The 14,373-nt window shown below is 46.0% G+C and overlaps 2 protein-coding genes and 1 non-coding gene across 3 annotated transcripts in view; all 3 read left to right on the forward strand.

Annotated features, from left to right (window-relative positions):
- Positions 1–14,373, forward strand: part of LOC137302066 (zona pellucida sperm-binding protein 3-like) — a 113,469-nt gene that overhangs the window by 56,702 nt on the left and 42,394 nt on the right. The window lies entirely within an intron of this gene.
- trnae-uuc (transfer RNA glutamic acid (anticodon UUC)) lies at positions 5,291–5,362 on the forward strand. Its single transcript has one exon. It is a non-coding gene; the product is annotated as a tRNA-Glu (tRNA).
- LOC137302065 (zona pellucida sperm-binding protein 3-like) lies at positions 8,066–10,918 on the forward strand. Its single transcript, XM_067971755.1, has 9 exons — positions 8,066–8,425; positions 9,322–9,437; positions 9,524–9,627; positions 9,719–9,896; positions 9,982–10,108; positions 10,189–10,268; positions 10,351–10,472; positions 10,544–10,678; positions 10,757–10,918. Exons 1-9 carry the CDS (start codon positions 8,240–8,242, stop codon positions 10,873–10,875), a joined length of 1,167 nt encoding a protein of 388 aa, XP_067827856.1. The 5' UTR covers positions 8,066–8,239; the 3' UTR covers positions 10,876–10,918.

Below are 14,373 nucleotides of genomic sequence, written 5' to 3' on the forward strand. Positions count from 1 at the left end.
CATTTTTTGTTGTGTCGAAAACCTATTTATTCCATCAAATCCCACCTCTCTCACATGCCTGTACTTGATGTTCCACAGTTCAAACCCGCCTCTTCTCCCAGCTTTTTCTTCCTTCCACAGTCAATAGGCCGCCTTTCCTTTCCTCCTTCCATTTCATGCGGCATTGCCGACTCTAACATTCACTTTCACGATCTCACTCCTTTAATTTTGCTCTGCTCCGACCGCTGTTTCTATTGGGCACATGTCCCATTCGCACCAATGTTCAATTGTACCTTGAAATCAGTCGATACATTTCGATCTGCGTGACCGCTCGACAGACAAACACGACGAAAGCAGGGCTGGTCTCTGGAAAGACAGCCGCCCGATTGTTCACGCAATTTACTTGGGGAATCTTGTGATCCAGGGGATGGTAACTGAAGAACTGGTTTTTGTTTTGATGCTTTTTCGCTCTTTTCTCTCAGCAGTTGAGTTGCGTGAGTGACGGGCAGCGCTGCAGAGCTGCGAATGGCGGTTGAAAGGTTCACATTTGGCAAGTTGGGGCGGTGCAGTAAGATCGGAAGTGTTCCGCCTTGATCTTAATAGTTCTGTTGAAGCGTGCGATTGAATCAAATTGCGGATAAATGTAAAGAGCGCCTGTGGGGAAAAAGGAACGATTACAGGCCATGAGCGAAAGGTCTTTCAAATTCTCGTGGGGCAGGACGCTGTGTGCGGAAACGGCAGATTTTAAAGCGCGTGTGTAGGAAAGTAAAGTGCGATCTTGTGTGTGAGAAGAGCACAAGAAAGTTGTGCTTGAAGCTGCGCCCTTGAGGCAAGTTGCAGGTTGTCAGGAAAACTGCGATAGTGAAAGCTCAAAAATAAACCCAGGAACTGCTGGCAACACTCAGCAGGTCAGGTAGTATCTGTGGAGAGATACTCAAGTATTTATCCAATTCTCCTTTTCAAGTTACGATTGAATCGAGCTCCACCATCCTTTCAGGCAGTGCGTTCCAGATCATAACAATTCGCTGTGTAAAAAAATCTCCTTATTTCCCTTCTAGTTCTTTTGCCAATTATCTTAAATCTGCGTCCGTTGGTTGCCGACCCTCCCGCCAGTGGGTGAAGTTTCTCCTTATTTACTCGATCAAAACCCCTCTTAATTTTGAACACGTGGATTACTTCTACCCTTAACCTTCATTGCTCGAAGCAGAACAATCCCAGGTTCTCGAGTCTCTCCACACAACTAAACCCCATCCCTGGTATAATTCTGGGAAATCTCCTCTCCATCCTCTCCAAGACCTTGACCTCCTTAATAAATTATAGTACCCAGAATTGGACACAATACTTCAGATGAGGCCTGAACAATGATTTATAAACGTTTAACATAACTTCCTTGCTCTTGTGCTCTATTTCTCTATTATTAAGCCAAGGAACCGGATGCTGTTTCAACGGTTTCACAAACTTGTGCTGCCACATTCAAAGATGTTGATGAAAACTGTCGAAACTTAACACTATACAAATGCATTAACACCCAAACAAGTAGTACAAGGAGAAACTTTATTGAACCCCAACTTGTATACAAGTGGATGTGCACCTCAAACAATGGTTGAGGGTGCAACTTCGCCGAGTCAATGAAACAGCTCATGTTTATACAATTCATTCGGCAACGCCCACCTGTTACAGAATATGGGCGTACACGTACATTCTTTATTTGCTCAGGTAGTTGGTCAATCAAGTAGTGAGCCAGCCCCCGAACATCCATAGCCATCACGTAGGCCTGAGCAGATTTCAGCTACTTTCTTTCTCTCTACATTCCTGTTCCTTGTTATAAGTAAGGCTGGAGCCAGTCTCAAGGCTTCATGGCCATTCATCAACTCTATTATTATTATATTCTGTCTTTATCTCAAGGAAGGCCAGGCTGTGCTAGGCCTAATTATCAACATACCAAGGCTCAAACGCAATTACACAATTGTGCTTACTTTGTGTTTGTGGCTAATCCTATAATGTGAGTTAATAAAGAGTTAATATGGTCACGTATCCCTTCATGCACTTCCACAAAATTACCAGTAACACATTGGGTGAGAACGGATAACACAGCACGGGCCGGGATGGCGGAGAGAGACAGAGACACGTGTTGTGATACTTAACTTTTTATAAACACCAGTTTATTTCACTCCGTGTCCAGAACAGTGTGATCTCCCCTGTATTCAGACAGAGTGCAATGTATTGAATTGTCTCTTGGATCACACGGGGTGGTCGACGGGGGTCTGTGTGCGGAGGGTTCGGGGGGTGAGCTCTGATTCCCGCCCTCTTCTGGATTGAAAGGAGAAAAGAATGAATGAGAGAGAGAAGCGATGTGGGAGAAGGGATGATGGAAGAATTTGTCCATGAACCTGATTTAAGTTGCCCAAAAACAAGATAATATTAAGATATCATCAGCAGAACATTAATACAAGCTGTAAAACAAAAGAAAAATACTGCAGATGCTGGAAATCTGAAGTAAAAACAGAAAATGCTGGAAATACTCAGCAGGTCAGGCAGCATCTGTGGAGAGAGTTCTGATGAAAGGTCATCGGCCTGAAAGGATGTTTCTCTCTCCACAGATGCTGCCTGACCTGCTGAGTGTTTCCCGCATTTTCTGTTTTTATTATTAACATAACCTGAGCTCTGTTGGTCGATTCACTGATAAAACTGGGAATTGAGGGGAAGCTGGTTCATGGCGAACCCCAGCTCTGAATCCCCCCGGCAGACAGTTCAAGGAATGTTTAATATAAATGAGATTCAACGACAGTCTCAGAAAATCTCTCCTTGATGGTCGGTCTCATTCTCCCGAAGTGAGGAATGAGCGGGAGGGGCAATTCCACCCGGGGTTATATTTTATTCCAAGAGGATGACCCAAAGACCAGTTTGATGTGGGGCTGAAATAGCTCAGTTGGGAGAGCGTTAGACTGAAGATCTAAAGGTCCCTCACTCGATCTTGGGTTTTGGCAGTTTTGGGTTATTTTGTTTCTTCTTCTTTGGGCCGATTCTCAAACATTTATTTACACTGACATTTTTACCCGACACTGAACGGTTGGGGATGGAATAGAGAGACATCAAGGATGTCTGTATTTAGCTTTTATTTCTCTATTTCCTTCTGCCTTTCTCTCTGATTTTTGTCTCTCTCGGTGCCCGATGAACATTTGATTTGATGCATTTGTCCTAAACTGATGCCTTTTCCACATCTCAGGGCGGTCAGACACGCTCTGTCTGTCTGTTACTGCTTGTGACCATTAACGGGAACAGGCCGCGAGTTAAACATTTATCAGCAAACCGCCAGAGAGATAACACAGCGGGAATAAAACACATTGCCTCACATTGTTAGACACCGAGTGACACAGATTGTAATGGGTGTCAGTAAACAGACCCGGAAAACAGAGTCCGAGAAAGGAAAGAAATAGAGAGATAGAAAAGAGTGATAAAAAGAAAGAAAACCCTTTCTCCACCCCAACAACAACAACTTGCATTTATATCGCGCCTTTAACGGAGTAAAACGTCCCAAGGCGCTTCACAGGAGCGATTATCAAACAAAATGTGACACGGAGCCACATAAGGAGATATTGGGACAGGTGAGGTAGGTTTTAAGTGTCTTAAGGGAGGAGAAAGAGGTTGAGAGGCGGGGAGGTTTCGGGAGGGAAATCCAGAGCTTTGGGCCCAGTCGGTTGAAGGCACGGCCGCCAATGGTGGAGCGATGAAAATCGTGGATGCGCAAGAGGCCTGAATTGGAGGAGCTCAGAGATCTCGGAGGGTTGTCGGGGTGGAGGAGGTTACAGAGATAGGGAGGGGCGAGGTCATGGAGGGATTTGAAGACGAGGATGAGAATTTAAAATTTGAGATGTTGGTGGACTGGGAGCCAATGTCGGTCAGTGAGCAGAGGGGTTCTCCTCCTGAACGGTGGTTTGAATGTTTGGGGGGCGGGGCTGTGATAAATATCTCGATTTAATATAATGATCCCACTTTTCAACTACCCCGAATTATTACAATGCTGACCTGGAACAATCTAGAACATACCGCAAAACAGGACATTAAGATCAATGGTCACTTTAGCAAGGAGTTTAAAAGATTCTTCTAAGAAGGAGAAGGCTCAAGAAACGGACTGTGAACATTTCATGATGGCCTATTTATTTGTGTCCAGGGACAGGGATGAGACACATGAAATGTTTCACACATTTCAAATCTCCGCGGTCAGACTGGCGATTGTTTATTGATCAGGAAGATGGCTGGTAATAATCTGAGACCCAGTGAAGAGGTGAGAACAGAGCAGCAGGGAATGATCCCAGAACAATAGGAGCCAGCAGCTCACCGTCTGGTCCCTGTGTCAGGGACAATACACAACACCTCAGCTCCAGACCAGGAACAGAGAGCTGCTGTTAACGTGGCCCAGCCCTCGCAAACTGCTGGAACTGTGGGATGGAAATCAGACTTTGGGTCTCGGAGGCTGCTTTAGGGGCTCAGTGGCTCATCGAAAGAATAATTTCTATTAAAGAGCAGGGCTCTGCTCCATCACAGACTGATACTGTACAGTACATGGCAGAGTAAAGCTCCCTCTACATTGTGCCATCAAACACTGCGGGGGCAGGTGCATCAAGGGTTAGATCAAGATTAAATCTCCGTCCACACAGTCACAGAGGATGTCATTTGTGACTTTGACAAGGGCCGTTTCAGGACAGTGGCAGGAGTGGAAACCTGATTGGAGGGATTCAAACATGGTATTGTGGGAAAGATGGACATGGATTTGGGAGGCGACAACACTTTGAAGAGGAAAGGGAGGTGGGAGATGGGGTGGTAGTTTGCAAGGACACAGGGGTCAAGGGTGGGTCTTTTATGAAGGAGGGTGATGATGGAAGATTTGATCGGGAGGTGGACCGTACCTGAGGAGAGGAGACCATTAACAATGTCAGCTGACATGGGGCCAGGAAGGGAGGTTGGGTGGTCAGCAGTTTGGGGTCGAGGGAGCAGGAGGTGGGTCTCATGGTCAAGAGAGCTCAGAGAGGGCATGAGGGGAGATCGGAGATTAACTTGGTGGGCTCGGGGAAGGGAGGGGAGCTGCAGAGGCAGCTGAATGAATGGTCTCAATCTCAGTCACACCCCCCATGACTGTCTTTCAATTTACCTTAAATCTTTCTCTTCTGGTTATTAACCTTTCCATCACTGGAAACAATTTCTCCTTAAATACTCTGTCAATACCTTTCATAATTGTGAATACCTCCTTTGAATCGTCTGTTAACTTTCCGGTTGTAGTCTCAGTGCCCTTCTTGCTAGTCGGTGTTTCCGTTCCCATATGGTCTAGCGGTGAGGATTCCTGGTTTTCACCCAGGCGGCCCGGGTTCGACTCCCGGTGTGGGAATAGTGAATTTTGAGACCCAGCCTCCCAATTTGCCTGCAGTCCGGGCTGTGGCTGCTGCTTCTGAATTCGCACCACAATCACACTGAGAAATGAGGCAAACCACAGCACTTGAAGGGACAGTGCACCAAAAACCCAGTCCCACAAGCTGAAGGGAAGCAAGCAACAATATCCCGACAGGTCACTCAGCAGCTCATGGCCAAGTGTCTGACTGCAGTCCTTTTATTATTTACTGTAAAACCCGAGTCTGAGTGAAACACGCACAGAACAATCTGGAAACACTCAGCGGGTCGGGCCCCATCTGCGGAGAGAACGGACCAATTAACTGAGAGTCTCAATGAGACAAGGAAAGAGACACGGCCCACTGTGAGAAACAAGGAACTTGCATTTGTATAGCACCTTTCACATCCTCAGGACATCCCAACGCACTTCACTAGAAGTTCAGTCACTATCGTTTTATAAGAGAACGTAGCAGCCAAGTTGTGTACAGCAAGATCCCACAAACAGTGATGCTATATTGCGCAGACCTCCTGTTTGTTGGGTGCTGATGGTTGGGGAAAGAATATTGGCCAGGACACCGGGAGAACTCCCTGCTCTTCACAAATTACCACTTAACACCTCATTCAAAGGACAGCACCTCTCACGATGCAGCTCCCTCTCAGAACGACACAGTCAGTCTGGATCATGTGTCCCAGTCCTGGAACGGGAGCTGGAACCCACAACCTTCTAAACACCAGCCTGACTACCTGGTGTTACTCTCACCCTTGGCTCGTCATGAAACAGATTGTGCCACTCCCAGAGTAACTGATGACCACAGCCTCAGCCCTGGGTCCCGGTCTGCACCATAACCGCAGCCTGTTACCGCTCATAGAAAGTGGCGTGTGATTCCTGAGTTCATTCTGTGATGTGCATTGGGGGAGTGGGACTACATGGATTGATCTTGCATAGAGCCGGTAAGGACTCGATGGGCCAAATGGCCTCCTTCCGTGCTGTAACCTTTCTATGATTCTTTGATTCGATGTGGATGGAGAGGGATACAAGGATGTGATCAGAGATGGCCTTATCCATGATTGACACGATCGTGAGTAGAGAGGCCACGTGATTGCAAGGTCGAGGGGGCGGCCATGAATATGGGTCGGGGAGTTTCTATGCGGGGAGAGATTAAGGCAAGATAAAGAATCTCATAATAGACTTGTTGGCAAAATTGAAGCCCATGGGATTAAACGGACAATGGCAGCGTGGATACAAAACTGGCTAAGGGGCAGAAAACAGAAAGTAGTGGTGAACGGTTGTTTTTCAGACTGGAGGCAAGTATACAGTGGTGTCCCCCAGGGCTCGGTATTAGGACCACTGCTCGTTTTGATATATACTAATGACCGGGACTTGGGTGTACAGGGTATAATTTCAAAGTTTGCAGATGGCACGAAACTCAGAAATGTAATAAACAATGTTGAGGATAGTAACAGACTTCAGGAGGACATAGACAGACTGGTGAAATGGGCAGAAACATGGCAGATGAAATTTAATGCAGAGAATTGTGAAGTGATACATTTTGGTAGGAAGAATGAGGAGAGGTAATATAAACTAAATGGGACAATTTTAAATGGAGTGGGGGAATAGAGAGACCTGGGGGTGTAGTTACACAAATCTTTGAAGGTGGCAGGACAAGTTGAGAAGGCTGTTAAGAAAGCAAATGGGGCCCTTGGCTTTATTAATTGAGGCATAGAATACAAAAGCAAGGAATTGATACTAAACCTTGATAAAATACTGGTTAGACCTCAGCTGGAGTATTGTGTTCAATTCAGGACACCAAACTTTAGGAAGGATGTCAAGGCCTTAGAGAGGGTGCAGAAGAGATTTACGAGAATGGTGCCAGGAATGAGGGACTTCAGTTATGTGGAGAGACTGGAGAAACTGGGGCTGTTCTCCTGAGAGCACAGAACGTAAAGGGGAGATTTGATAGAGGTGTTCAAAATTGTGAAGGGTTTTCAGAGAGTAAAGAAGGAGAAACTTTCCAGTTGTAGAAGGGCAGTTCCAACACGGGTTAGATAGAGATCAAAGCTCCCTCGACACTGTCAAATCAAACACTCCCAGGGAGGGTACAACACGGGTTAGATATACAGTAATGCTTCCTCTACTGTGCAGTTTAGATCCCGCCTCAGATTTCAGATAAAAGGTTGGTTTCCTGGACACTCTGCTGGTGTCTCTCTGCATCTCTGCACCTCGTTACACCGCTCTCTACCTCCCTCTGCTGGTGTCTCTCTGTATCTCTGTACTCAGTTACACCGCTCTCTACCTCCCTCTGCTGGTGTCTCTCTGTATCTCTGTGCTCAGTTACACCGCTATCTACCTCCCTCTGCTGGTGTCTCTCTGTCTCTCTGTGCTCAGTTACACCGCTCTCTACCTCCCTCTGCTGGTGTCTCTCTGCATCTCTGTGCTCAGTTACACCGCTCACGATCTCCATCTTTTTTTCTTTTCTTTTTTTTCCTTTCTTTCGAATGAAACTTATGAAATAGGACAATGGAAGTGATTGAATGAAAGGAGGATTCTAAAGACATTGAGTTTTTTTTCTGAAAGACATCCAATCGTATCACAACAGCGACTCATTGAATTGGAGTCAGGTGACTGCAGGTTGCGTATAAAAGGTGCTGGTTGGTGGATAAAGTGATCGTTGAGTTGTTTGGTATCATGGGGGATTTTTTAGTGGGAGGTTTGTTCTCGGTGCTGGTGTTAGTTGGAGCGGTTTGTTGCTCGGATATTTGGCAACAGTTTAGAGGGCAGAGATTTCCATGGAGAAGAGTAAAACCCACCCCTGTCCCTCCCTTTGGTTCCCATTTCAGTGTGTCTGAGGGGAGAAGTCTGTCTCCACTGCAGACTGTGATGGTGCAGTGTGGAGAGCAGAACCTGCTGGTGAGGGTAGACATGGATTTATTTAGAACCAGGCACCTGATTAAAGCTGCTGACCTGACCCTGGGGACAGCAGGTTGTCGGCCAACTGGGATCTCCTCTCAGAAGCACACTGTCTTCTTTGACTATGGGCTCCATGAATGTGGTAGCAGATTGCAGGTAATGTGATTCCTCAACTCTTGCTCCAATTTCACTGTGTGGATTACTGCCCACTCTGAGCTCATTAACATCAGGTGAAATTCCAGCCACTGAGGAGATCCCTGAATGAAATCAGTGTATAAATTCTTGCCCACTGTTAAATATCACCCTGTGTGAAACTACTTTCTTTATATTGACATGTTAATCTTAGCTTTATATTTAAAAAGAACTTCAACTTGTCACTGAGGGGCTGCATCTTTCTTAAATGGGTCATTACCACTCTCTAACTCTGAGATTCAATTCTATTGACCTTGAACCTTCACCTACATTTCTCCAAACCACTCTGTTCTTTTGTGCCTCAATTGATTTATCTTTTCTGTTCCTTCCTATGGATATTCTGGCCTGTTGCCTCAACTTGTGGTCAATGAATGTTCAGTGTGGAAGTTCCTGTTGAGACTGCTCTTAAATGATGAAACAAGTGGAATAATAATTGTATCCCAATGTATTAAAGGGGAACTCCACTTTTGGTTGTTACACCTGCCAATCCCCTTGATTCTGCAGACACAGATGAGGTTTAAAAGTGATGTGTTTTGTGCTCCATATCAGGGGTAACTTGAAGCCCCTGAAGGTGAAAGCTCTATTCTATATGGGAAAGAATGCTCATCAAATCTGGCAGTGCCAATCATTTCAGGGTTTCTGACTGCAGGCCTGAAGTCCCCTGTAATAGAAGGTGGACTGAGTCGAGTAACAGAGGCTGCTCCAGGCAACTTCCACCAATGGTGGAGCTGCTTCAATCATGTGTCATTGAGGAACAACTGAAACTCCTCAAACTGCTGCTTAACAGGGCAGGAAAATGACCAGAAATAGCTTTTGTCCAATGAGACCAGCTCTTCATTCCTTAACCTGATGTCTTTCAGATGGCTGGAGATTTCCTGGTCTACACTACCCACCTGAACCACACCCCAAATGCTCGTGGATCTGTCATTGTGAGAACTAATGGAGCAGTCATTCCCATTGAGTGCCACTATTTTAGGTAAGAATCTTTCCTCTGTGGCAAATAAGGTCTACAGCAGGTGCAGTTCTATGAAGTTGTCCTGAAATTATGTACTGTCCTTCCAGGAAGGGCAATGTGAGCAGTGACCCTATCAAGCCCACCTGGATCCCATTCAGCTCGACCAAGTCTGGAGAAGGGCTTCTGTCATTCTCACTGCGTCTTATGAACGGTATGTGATGGGTGGATGGCGAGTGCTTTTCTGTCGTTTCTCACTGGGAGTTACACCCACTGTCTCCAACCCTTGTCCTCTTGTACTTCAGATGACTGGCTTACAGAGCGCACCTCGACTGTCTACTACCTGGGTGACCTCATTCACATTGAGGCCTCTGTTTCAATGACCAACCACATGCCCTTGAAGCTCTACATTGACAGCTGTACAGCTACATTGAGCCCAGACAAGGATTCCACCCCAAGATACAACATCATTGACTACCATGGGTAAGGAGCTCTCTGCTTTCTCCAGCTGGTTCTGTCTCAATGGGTTCACTTTATTCACTTTGTCCCTTTTTTAATCTTTCTTCAGTTGCCTCCTGGACAGCAAAGCTGAGGACTCCTTTTCAACCTTTGTGTTGCCAAGAGGTGAACGTGAGCTGGACAAACTCCAGTTTGACCTGGATGCGTTCCGCTTCTTTGGAGATGACCGTTCCTTGGTAAGAGGAAGCCAAACATTGGGTTCCCCATGTTGGGAGGAGGTCACTAAATAACAACTTGTATTGAATGTGTCCCTCAGATTTTCATCACCTGTCACCTGAAAGTTGCTGCAGTGGATCAGAGAGATTCAATGAACAAAGCTTGTACTTTCCAGAATATGTAAGTTCCCTCTCTCGCTCAGGGATGTGTTGTATTAAAGGGTGATGGACAACCTGGTTGATAAACTGATTCTCTGGTTTAGCTGGACCCCATTAGAAGAATCTACCAATGATGTGTGTGCCTGTTGTCATCTGGGCAGCTGTAGTGCCACGAGGGAATTCCGACTTGATTCCAGAGGAAGGAGGGATCTTGCATCTGGACCTGGTAGGACATTGATCCCCTCTATGTTGGAGGTCACCCTTTACCCTCTCTAACTGGAATGTTTGATATTGCAGAGAGTGATGCTGAATTGAAGTGGGAGGGTGAGGCCTCACTTGGACCCCTGGTCATTCTGGATCCTGATGTGACAGAGCTGGCAACTGATTCCCTTAATGAGGTTGAGCAAAGGATGCAGGAGAGGTCTCCGGGTGGTGAGTTGGTTGACTGCTAGTTTCCATTTTCTCCTCAGTATTTCCTTCACGAACCATTGGTTTCTTGTTGCTTTTTAGGTGTGGAGTCTGAGGTGGTCCTGATCCTGGCCCTGACTGTGACCGCTGTCTCTCTGATCTCTGCTTCTTTGATCGCCTTGTTCCTGTACAGGAAACACAAGCAAACCCAGTTCAACTAGTTATCAAATGACCAATAAAGCAGTGACTACTTGTATCTTCTAATGGCTGGTTGCTCATTTTTCATTATCTGGTTCCAATCAGCATGCAACGAGTGCTCAATTCTGTTAGTAACACTCCGCACTCCTCCACAGTTCCTCCTGTTAGTGAAATGGGTTTTAATGGGTCCATGTAAGTAGTGGCAGAATGGCTGGTAATAGTGTATCCAGGCCCTGTCCAGGGATGGCTGCAGCAATGGGTGAAGGCTTGCCAGGCCCTCATTGTGCAGGTCAATGAACTCTGAAGGGACAGTGGGACTGGCCTGAGGTACTGGTGCTGGCTGGTTGACGGCCCAATCATTCCCTTGGTGTCCCGTGGCCATTGATCGCTCGAATCCAAAACGGGCTCCAAACTCCAGTTAAACTTCCCCTTTTGGAGCTAATTGTCCAAACACCAATCGGATTGAAAGTCAGTGGACTTGGAACTCTCCTCCAAGATTGAATATCTCTGCCCCTGGTGTAAAGATTCTTGTTTAGTGGGGGTGGGGCTCCAGGTAGATTTCAAATGTTCAGTGTAATGGTTAATGTACACGGGGGGCAATGTTGTGCCCAGTGGGTACAGGCACAGTGAGAATGTGAGGGACGGGGAGCCCAGCGGTTGTGATTTAACTCTGTTGGATTTGAATTTCACCTGTCATCTTGTGAGCACAGATTGAAGTTTCTTTATCCTCAGCTTCCCCTCACGACAGGCCCTCAGGATTGTATTGTAAGTCGTTAGTCCTATTTTCAAATTACATTGTTTATCATTCACTGTATTTGAGGGGTGGTCATTGGATCAGGAGTAGTCCATTTAGCCCCTCGAGCCTGGTCCACCATTCAATGAGATCATGGTTGATCTGTGACATAACTCCATATACCTGCCTTCGTCATATCCCTTACCTTGTTTTGCTCAACAAAATTTTAAGCTGAGGTAATAGATTTAACAATTGAGCTTGCATCAACTGCCCTTTGTGGAAGAGTGTTCCTAACTTCTCCCACTCTTTGCGTGTAGAAGTGTCTCATAACTTGACTCCTGAAAGTCCTGATTCTAATTTTTAGGTTCTGTCCCCTGGTCGCTAAACTGGCTGTGTTTTTATAACTTTACAGTGAATTGGGTCCAATCCATGTCTGGGACACCCTTGTGAAATCCTGAAATTTGTTCATAAAATGGTCTTCAGATTAATAAGAGACTGTTGAACTTTACTGAGCTGTGTTTTCCTTTTTGGTAAATCAGACATTCAGGGGGTCTATTAAACAGGATGGGAGCTGTTAGCAGTAAACACCCTCGCTTCAGACAACATTCTTTGGCAGGTGGAAACCACTTCTCCATTTAAATCAAATCATGGTAATATTTTACTTGAGGTATAATCACTGAAGTTTAGTGTTTAAACATAGCAGGAGATCCAGGCTTGTTCTGTTGAAGTAGAATAACAATGAGTTAGTGGGAACTTTTAACAATAGCAATTCATTTCTGCTCACTGTACACACTGAAGGTGATTTTTTTTTCCAGTGGAAACTGCAGTCAGACGGCCCCTCCTCACTTTCACTCTGAGCTTCCTCACACCATTGATAAATAGTGTTCGGAAACTTTAAACTCAATAGATGACAATACATTCAAGTGTAGTGTAGGTCCATCCTACCCTCTTCTGACTGTTGTCTGATTTACATATAAGCATTTCAGGGAGACTTTACAAACTGGATATACTGACCAGGAGAACTACTGTGGGATATTATAAAAATGTTGCAAAAAAAATACTATGTAGAAATGCTTCATGAATTCATTCTCAATGAAGCTTAGGATCTTACAGGACAGAAACAGGTGACTTTCCTCTCGCCTCTCATCCAATTTAATGTTCCTCTGTTCCAAGGTCCCCATACTATTATTCCCATTGAAAATAATTCATGGAGTTTGTGTCAACAACGCTTTCGGGCAGAACTCTACATTGTCCCCTCCCTCCCTGTAACGATATTTTTTGAACCATAAACATGTATCTTTTGCCATGTTACATTTGACCCTAGGGGTTATAGAATCATCGAAATTTACAGCACAGAAGGAGGCTATTCGGCCCATCGTGTCTGTGCCAGCTGAAGAAGAGCTGTCCAGCCTAATCACACTCTTGGTGTTGGTCCGCAGTCTTGTCGGTGACGGCACTTCAAGTGCACATCCAAGTACTTTTAAAAAGCGATGTGGGTTTCTGCCTCGACCACCCTTTCAGCCAGTAAGGTCCAAACCCACACCACCCTCTGGGTAAAAAAATTTATCCAGAGATCCCCTCTAATCCTTCTACCAATTACTTGAAATATATGCCCCCTGGTTATTGACCTCTCTGCTAAGGGATATAGGACCTTAATATCCTTTTTTTATTTGTTCATGGGATGTGGGTGTCGCTGGCAAGGGCAGCATTTATTGCCCATCCCCAATTGCCCTCACGAAGGTGGTGGTGAGCTGCCTTCTTGAAGTGATGCAGTCTGTGTGCCCCTCAATAATTTTATACACCTCAATTAAATCCCACCCTCAGCCTCCTCTGTTCCAATGAAAACAACTCCAGCCGATCCAATCCTTCCTCAAAGCTAAAATTCTCCAGTCCTGGACCATCCTTGTAAATCTCCTCTGGACCCTCTCTGGTGCAATCCCATCTTTCCTGTAATGTGGTGACCTGAACTGGACACGGGTTAAATTTATTAGTCCGCCTGTTCCCACAGGTCCCAGTCGAGTTTCTTCATTCCTTTCCTTGGTTCAATCCGTCATTCACCGATTGGGTTTATGACCGGTCACCACCTCCTGTGATTTCCCCAATTGGCTGCCCCTCTTCTCAGAGATTCTCTCGCTCCACAGACCACCTGCACTCTGTCGGTTCCACCAATCCGGGAAGCTTCACCTGTGCTTGGATGAACTCGGTGACCCGGGGCCGTCATGGCGGCCGAATCTCCCACAATGCAGAGCGGCAGAGAAAAGGCCCCATCTGTGAGACGGGCCGCGCTGCACTCTGGGAGAATGTTCGCACATGCGCACATCACCCACCGGATCAGCGACCGCTTCCTGTTGTGTCGCGAGACAAACTTTCCGTTTTTTCGGTTGAGAACGAGCGGTTTTTATTGTGACGGAAACTGACGTCACTTTTCCTTTGAATCGCGCGGTTTGATTTAAATAAACGGCGCACATGCGCAGTGTGGCGCGTCCCTCTTAAAGGGGCCTGGACCGGCCGAGAGTCCCCGAGCCCGGGGTCAGGACCGAGAGACGGGCAATGGGATTAGAGCGGAGGGCGGCAGCACAAGTTGGTGAAACCGTTAAAACAGCATCCGGTTCCTTGGCTTAATAATAGAGAAATAGAACACAAAAGCAAGGAAGTTATGTTAAACGTTTATAAATCATTGTTCAGGCCTCATCTGAAGTATTGTGTCCAATTCTGGGCACTATAATTTATTAAGGAGGTCAAGGTCTTGGAGAGGATGGAGAGGAGATTTCCCAGAATTATACCAGGG

Source organism: Heptranchias perlo, chromosome 35 (assembly GCF_035084215.1).
Source record: "Heptranchias perlo isolate sHepPer1 chromosome 35, sHepPer1.hap1, whole genome shotgun sequence".
Taxonomy (NCBI): domain Eukaryota; kingdom Metazoa; phylum Chordata; class Chondrichthyes; order Hexanchiformes; family Hexanchidae; genus Heptranchias; species Heptranchias perlo.